This window comes from Lampris incognitus, chromosome 4 (assembly GCF_029633865.1).
Source record: "Lampris incognitus isolate fLamInc1 chromosome 4, fLamInc1.hap2, whole genome shotgun sequence".
Classification (NCBI taxonomy): domain Eukaryota; kingdom Metazoa; phylum Chordata; class Actinopteri; order Lampriformes; family Lampridae; genus Lampris; species Lampris incognitus.
In genome coordinates this window covers 28,670,042-28,678,548 of record NC_079214.1, presented here as the reverse complement: position 1 = coordinate 28,678,548, position 8,507 = coordinate 28,670,042, and the positions used below count along the sequence as shown (strand labels likewise).

The following is an 8,507-nucleotide window of genomic DNA, read 5'->3' as shown; positions in this document are numbered from 1 at the left end:
GACTGGTTGACTGAATTTCTTTTCTCTGGCAGAACCATTTCCTGAAACTTGAGGAGTGTTGGACAATCTTGTGGTACTTCTGATGCCACAAGAACTCCCACAATCTTCTGCATGAGGGATTTAACAGTGGCAGAGTACACTGAAGGTAACTCTATGAGGATGGGGCTTTGAAGGAGCTGTGAGGATATAAGAGAAATCGACAGGTAACCAGGTAACTGAACAATGTTTCCACCCATTTGTCTGTTGAGCTGTGAACTGAGAAGAAAATCTGCGAAATGCCCTAAGTCCTCTTCAGACAAATAGGGAGCAATTAAAGGCAAATTAGATGTGACAAGGTACCAGTGTGCTACACAGTAGGAGATTGCATTCACACTTCCTATCTGCCCATCCCACATCTGTTCTCCATCTAAACTGACCCTGAGCTCTTCTCTTGATAAAATGAACTGGGCCATGCTACGCAGCACTTCTGCAGTATTCAGCGGGGCAAGTACAGTGTTGTTCAGTAGTGCTTTCTTCAGCTGTTGCAAGGTGAGAAGTTTGAGTAGCAAACAGCTCATCGGGCTGTAGGAGGGTTTGACAGGACAGGACTGTATCTAAGAACACTGGCAGGCCATAGCTCACCAGAGAGAAGTGCCTCTATGTGGGTATGGACTGAAGTGGTTCCAGGGGCTTGGTCTTGAGGATGGCTTGTAGTTGTGTCTTGGGGTAATTCTTGAGAGATGTATTTGCTACAATGGATATGTAAAAGCATGTCCATTTCCACCCAGGTGTACCTGAGCAGAAGACCTGCATCTTGGGTCTTTTGTTTCCACAGTACCCATGAACATGGTTGTGGGTTTGAGGTCATCTTTGCATCTATGTTGTCCATTCCTAGGCCTGCACCAAAGAGCTTCTTTTCTGATGAGACCAGCTGTTGTAAAGCCTTGACCACGTTTCCCATCTCCTCCATCAGATTTTGAGTTTGTTTCACTAAGGGAAGGGGAGAAGCATTATCCATAGTCTTCAGACTGAACAACACAGCATGAAGGAGTTGGCTAAGGGAGAGGAGCTTAAGGGATGTGTCTCCTTTCTGTCTCTCTAGCTCCCCTTTTTCTCTTTTTCGGTCCATCTTTCCTTTGATATTCTCTCCATTACGTTCATCCATCTCTTCCTCTCTTCCTTCCTTCTCCAGGTCAGGCAGTATATACCTCCTGATGCTTGCCAACACCAGGGAACAGATTTCTAGGCCCTGAGAAGGAGGTGTATCTAGAAGGCAGGTCTTGAGAGAGGTGCAGACCTCTTCAGGTAGCAGAGGAGGCCGAAGGTCATCCATGGCAGGCTGACAGACAATGGAGAGAAGCTCAGAGAAGAAGTGAGGCAGCTGGCGGAGCTTGGTGTAGGTATGGAGCAGGCTACACACTAGCATCTGTTGGGAAAAAAAGCCTTGCCTTTAATTAAAACCAAAATAAGAGCAGGATAAGCGGTTTGGATAATGGATGGATAAATTACAATTCCTTGACTTTTTGGTTAGCCATAATCTGATTAGCAGTCAGATTGACTAGTTTTCAAGGTAAAATGAAAAAGCAAAATAGTGTCTCTTGAAATAGCGTTCATTCATTCCTACCATCATAGACATATCTGTTCTCCATCTAAACATGTACATGTTGTTACAGTTTTAAGTATAACAACATGTTGTTACACTTGTAACAACATGTTATAGCAACATGTAAGTATAATGGTACATGTTGTTATACTTTCGTTTTTTTTCCACCTTTATTGAATAATGATAGTAGTGAGAGACAGGAAAGGCAGGGGAGAGAGAGGGGATGACATGCAGCAATGGGCCCAAGCCGGACTCAAACCCAGGCCACCGCGGCAAGGACCCAGCACCCCATGGCACGCGCTCCATCAGGTGAGCCACCGGAGCGCACCCATGTTGTTATACTCTAGTAAAAGTTATCATTATAAATAATCTTTTGTGATTCTCCACATTTTCAATGTGCTATATATTATCTATATTATGTATATGTGCTTTTTGTGTGTTCAAACATGCAGCTTGAATTTATTTTATTCATTGTAAATTAAAACATTTATTGTATGACTGTTGCAATAAAAATGTAATAATGAACTGCGTACCTGTCTTGCCCGTTGGACCCGTGATTCCATACAATCAGAGTCAACCCAGGATGACGATATAAGTTGGTCTAGGTCGGGCTCTATAATCAGATGGTTCAAATCCAATAGGACCTTCAAACAGCGGTACCATACAGGGGTACTAGAAGGACCGATAGGAGACTTTATTTACACTATAGAGTAAGGGCACTGAGGAAAAGTTAACAAGGAGAAAGGCCAAGTCCTTTACTAATTTGAAAGTTAAAATCTTTGATACCCAAAATGTGTATTACCTTTGCTGTGCATGGTTGAAGAGCATTTCAACCAATTTTCTGTAGAAATTAAACTGGACCTCTCCATGTCTGATCCTATCGGCTGCCACATTATATATATCAGCTGACAGCACCTGGCTTAACAAAGCCTCCATAGCCAGCAGTGTCAGGCTCCAGCTCCCAGGAGAAAAAGACAGGCAGACTGAGGGAAAGTCCTTCCCAGTGGACATTGGAGATGGCTGGGTTGCATTGGGGAGTGATATGGGAACTGAGGAAAAGGAGCCATCCAAGTCTATGCCCAGGACAGGGATCAGTCTTGTCAGGAAATGGAAACAAAGCATCTTCTGTTCTTCCTCAGCTTTACCTGCACCTTTACCATAGTTTTCTAAACAGAATTTAAACAGAAGAGACAAGCTGTTTGATTTTACAGCATAGTGAAGGAAGGAATCACAGTCGCCTTGGGCAGTCAGTTTACTAAGTATGGTACTGACTGGCCTCAGGGGGCCTTTTGTTGCTCCAGGACCACATTTACCACAATCATTCTTAGATGGAAGGAGCTCTTCCTTGAAAGAAGAGAGGTGCTCTGGAGGGAAGAGAGCTAACTGAAGGATGGAGTCCATTTTAATGCGGAGGTCTTTACTCAACTGTGGACGGAGACGCTGATGTGTGTGTTCCCCGGAAGCCAGCAGGTGTCGTAGCAATATAATGGGCTGGATCAGTTGGTTTGTTACCATGGTGAAGACTCTATTTGGATTTGCTTGTTGGCCTTGAACTGACAGATAGCAAGATAAAACTTGAAGCAAAACCTCAAACATATGACTTGATTGGGGGTTTTTCAGTGCCTGGGATTTATTGGACTCTGTCATCACCTGATCTGGAGGAGTCTCTGTGACTGGTTCACACTGTGCAAGGCTGGGATCTTTAAAAGGCTGCGTTTGTAAGGACTCTGTCACTGGTACCTCTTGAGAGCTAACCAACTCTGTGACTGACTCGGGCTTTGAGTGGATGGAAAGGATTCCTTTAAGTGACGGTTGTTGTCGTAGTCTGTGGCAGGCCAGAAAACAGAGCTTGGCTAATAGGTCCGTCATAAGCTCGTACTTGGTGGTGAAGATGGAAGAGAGACCAGGAGAAAAGATAATGCCCTGACAAACACTCAGTAGGGTTGACACACACACTGAAGGTCCATCTCCAGCAGACACACATTCTTGGAGACGGTCGAGTAATACCTAGAGACAGAGAAAAAGCAATACATCAAAAACAACAAGATCAACAACTGATATTCCAAAAATCTTTTTTTACACTGTTTAATTATGCACTGTTACAGTTATCAATGGTGATTAATAAAGTTTATCTTATACATTTTATCTTTAACCTGGTATTGCAATTAAGAAATATTGTTTTCGATACGTAAACCTTTTTCTAACTGATGTTGCTTTTATCACACTTTCTTTGTACCTGTGCGACATTTAGCCTGAGGCTAATAGTTTTGCCTTGGTTGAGAAGGGATCGGAGCTTCCTGCTGTGGAGCAGGTCATCAAGGTAAATCCACAGTCCTTCCAAAACACTTTGGGAGAACACCACCTTCTTACTATAGAAACCTGTCAGAGCATGGGTGGACCAATCCAATAGCACCTACAGAGGATAGAATGAGTTAAGACCTGTAATTAGATAGATGTTTGAAATGTGCGTGCTTCTGTTACAACTTCCCTATCTATGGATCACTTGAAAAAGAGATTTTTTCCCCCAATGAGAGTGCTTTAATTAAAAAGAGTTAAGTGACGTTGTTGCATTCCAAGTATAAGAACGGTTTCATGATCTGGGAAATATGGTAAAAAGTCAAAGTCAAATGTCAACGCTTGGAGGGTGTTTTGAATGCACTAATTGGAATATATTTAGTGCAGCTTGCAACTCCCTGGATGAACTCACTGACACAGTGACATCATACGTATATCAAGTTCTGCAAGGAAATGTGCATCCCTACCAAAACCGTGACATTTTACGGCAATAAAAAACCCTGGTTCTCTAAAGAATTACACCTCCTACACAAAGAAAAGAACTGGGCATACAAAAACAGAAACAGGGATCAGTACAGAGCAGCCAAGTATAAGTTGCGTGCTGCAATAAGAAAAGCAAAGTCCAGCTACGCAACAAAACTTGAACAACAATTCTCTTCCAGTAACTCCAGAGCAATATGGAAAAAAATTAAGGAAATGACAGATTACAAAAAATACCCCTGCTCCCCTCTGGATAATGACCATAACCTCCCAAATAAATTAAATATGTTTTGTGCAAAGTTTGAAAAACCTCTTCCACCAGCCATCCCCCCTACTCCTTCCCCAATGCCACCCTTCTGCATCCAGGAGGATGAGGTGAGAGCAACATTCAAAAAGCTGAACATTAGGAAAGCAGCAGGGCCAGACGGCATCAGTCCTGCTTTGTTGAGCCACTGTGCAGCACAATTGGCCCCAATATTTTCCACCATATTTAACACCTCTTTAAGTCAATGTACAGTCCCATAGTGCTTCAAACTCTCTACCATCATTCCTGTGCCAAAGACCTCAAAGATCACCTGCCTCAATGACTTCAGGCAAGTTGCCCTAACTTCTGTGGCCATGAAAGCATTTGAGCACATCATTTTGTCACATGGAAATCTTGCACCTCCCCAATGATGGACCCATATCAATTTGCCTATCAAGCCAACCGGTCTGTTGAGGATGCAGTTAGCATAGCCCTGCACCATGCCCTGCAACACCTGGAATCACCAAACACCTACGCACGCATCCTGTTCATAGACTTTAGTTCCACCTTCAATTCCATCAACCCACTCAAACTCTTTACCATACTCTTGGATATGAACATTGACCCAGCCATATGCCACTGGATTCGGAGCTTCCTGTGGAACAGGCCACAGAGGGTGAAGGTTAATAACCTAACCTCACACCCTCTTACCCTCAGTACAGGTGCTCCTCAGGGCTGTGTTCTTTCCCCCTGGCTCTTCTCACTTTACACCACCCACCTCACATCCATGGACAGTTCTGTTAAAATAATAAAATATGCAGATGACACAATCATTGTAGGCTTCATCTCCAACAATGATGACACCCAGTACCGCACTAAAGTAGACCAAGCTGTCACTTGGTGCACAAACAACAATCTTCTGCTTAATACAGCCAAAACCCAAGAACTCATTATTGACTTCCGATGCATGCCGAATCCTAAAACACCCATACAAATGAACGGAGACCCCATCACCACCACCGACTCTTAAATTTCCTGGAACATACATCAGCAATAACCTGAAGTGGAAAACTAACACTGAACACATCATTGCAAAAGCTCAACAACAACTTTACTTTCTTAGGCAGCTTAAAAAATACCGGATCAAACATCAACTGCTCGTTCTGTTTTACTCAGCTATTACCGAGTCCATCATAACATCTTCTATTACAGTATGGTACGGTGGCATGGACAGTCAAACACGGAAAAAATTGCAGCGGATTGTCAACAAGGCATCCAAAATCATAGGCAACCCACTCCCCTCAGCTGAATCTCTACATACTAACCAGACTGTAAAGCAAGCGGAAAATCACCTCTGACCCGTCACATCCTGCTCATCACCTCTTCCAGCTCCTTCCCTCAGGGAGGCGCTACAGATCACTGTCAACTAAAACTCAACGCTTCGCAAACAGTTTTTTTCCCCTAGCCATGAGGACTCTCAATTCCTCCCTGTAGTCCCCTCCTCACACACCATTGGCATAAATACCACCATTCACCTGTTATGCCTGATATGTTTATTTCTGTTATTGTGTAACTGTATTGTTCGTGATAATATGTGGAGTGTCTGTTGTTGTCCACATATGTATTGTGTTGCAGAGTGTAAAGTGTACCAAAAACAAATTCCACCGGCCTTGGTCGTGTGGCTAATAAAATAATCTATCTATCTATCTAAATGATAGACCAACTATTTTTCTTAATTCTTAAAAAGTAGATTTTTTAAAAGATGAAAAGCAACTAAATGCAGTTAATCAACGAAATACAGTAAGAATTAGGTTTGTAGAGTAATGGATGCCAAGTAATGGGATCAAAGCAATTCGATTTCGGAAATGTACAACAGTGATTCATTAGTTAGTTGATAAAGATTTATGACTGTCATAAAATTTGACATCATTAATAGCCTGAGGGGGAATCTAGGACATTCACTCTCACACAGACAACATTAATAAAAAATAATATGCATATGAATAATACTACTAAATTAAATAACTACCCAGGACATAAACATACTGAATGTACACTCACAATATTGAAGACATGCAACTATCACATAAAGACGAGAAAAGATCATTTTTATACATCTTGAAGTAAGGCTTAACCTGTTCCTTGTTGGGTAAAAGGCATTGGGATGAGATCCAGGCAAAGCGTGCAAGCTTCAGTTTATCCTCCCATGGGGTCTGAGGGCTTTTCAGTTTCAAATGGATACCTGAGTAGATGGCAGCCATCACTGCTGTTGGATATAATGGGAGGGCAGAAGGTAAGGCGAACAAAAAGAGATCGAGAGAAATGCCAAGATGAAGTAAGGGATGGAGAGCGTGCACCAAAGCGGAACCAAGTCGCTAGTTGTGAAGCCCACCCTAATACTGCTTGTCATATGAATGGTAACCTTACTTCTCGTAAATGCACTGGAGGTGGAACTCAAAAATAATAGAAAGGACCTCGGAATGGGGCAATCATGGGTAAGTAAAGTTTTTGTAACCATGAAACCTGATTAGTGTTTCAGTTTTAGACTCCTACTGTAAGTCCTGTAATGCACACAACATACGCAAATTTTTGAACAAATAGTCGCAAATAAGGAATTGAGGAGGGATATGGTACAGCTTTAAAGTGTCCATCGCTTTTTAATGATACGTTTAAAGCCATTCGACAAGGAATCCCTCAGGCTTAAACAGACAGATAAAGCATCTGTTTGAATTAGACAGTTAGTCATTATGATTTCATTCAGAATTATACCAAGATTAATTTTATCATAACTTGACTCAAGCTGCATAGCTAACTACGTAGCCCAACAAATGTGGCTAATAAAAGAAGCATCTCCAAGTAGGTAACTAATAAGTATGCTCCGACGTGCAATCCATAACATTTAACTGAAAAGCATTTTGATGTATGTGATAACAATCAAACTCGATATGTTGTTATTTTATTTATTATGAACTTACTCCTTACAAGTCTGCACGTGTAGTCCTGTCGTCAGCGACGGACAAACTTTCAACTTTCACCTTTCGCCCCCTCCCTTACAAGACACCAATAATCGAGTATCGATGTGTTCTGGTAGTCACGATGAAATAAGGGGAAACTAGTTTGCCCTTATTTTTCACAGACCACAAACCGATATTCATCGCGATAAACGCGTAGTTGTTGTGGATTGCCATTCAAAATAAAATGAAATCCTATTTGTTCATGGATGACATTAATTTGGAGTTTTGATCTCCATGGCGTGTCAAAGACATGCACTAAATTACTTGATATATTTTAATGTGTGTGTGTGCGTGTCAGTGTGTGTGCGCGCGCGCGTGTGTGTTGTTTTGTTTTACAATCCTTGACGAAATGTCCAATTTCCAGGAACACCCGCTAGGCACTGGTAATCCGTGCTCTATTGGTCATGGCTGGGAAAGTTTGCTTCTACCATCAGCCATTGATTTCACAACAGGAGTCGTTATTGGTCTTTTTACATCTAAACCAGGGTCACCTTTTCCATTCCCGCTCTCTTTCTCTCTTTCCTAGAGAGTTTATCGTATTACCATTAATGGGTTCCCCCCCTGTATTTGTCTTCGGTAGATTGTGAGTGTTTTTCCACACTTGCCATCCGGTGATACCTATCGATTCAGCGACAGATGCTTCTGACAGGCTGGCAGGGTGTTGGTAGCTAACTAGTCTCTGGTAGTAATAGATAATCTAGGCGATGCAGGGTAAAGGCTTCTGTCAAGCACAGATATAATGGACAATAACCGTCAAAATCCTTAGCGGAAACCTGTATTACCCGACCTTCTTTCTATACGGTGTGTTGACAGGACGGATAGTGATTGTCAAAATGTTTCCGTCAAGTGGACTTCCTCTGACGTCTTTTTACGCAGCGGGGACATTAACTGG

General features: G+C 42.3%; 1 protein-coding gene across 1 annotated transcript in view; it reads right to left on the bottom strand.

The window, feature by feature from the left end:
* Positions 1-7,587, bottom strand: part of urb2 (URB2 ribosome biogenesis homolog) — a 23,251-nt gene extending 15,664 nt beyond the window's left edge. Inside the window, 7 exon segments of the mRNA XM_056279324.1 lie at positions 4-596; positions 599-1,405; positions 2,116-2,254; positions 2,385-3,589; positions 3,819-3,995; positions 6,737-6,867; positions 7,577-7,587. Coding sequence (XP_056135299.1) covers positions 4-596; positions 599-1,405; positions 2,116-2,254; positions 2,385-3,589; positions 3,819-3,995; positions 6,737-6,862 — 3,047 coding nt within the window. The 5' untranslated portion in view covers positions 6,863-6,867; positions 7,577-7,587.
* Positions 7,588-8,507: the final 920 nt, after the last annotated feature.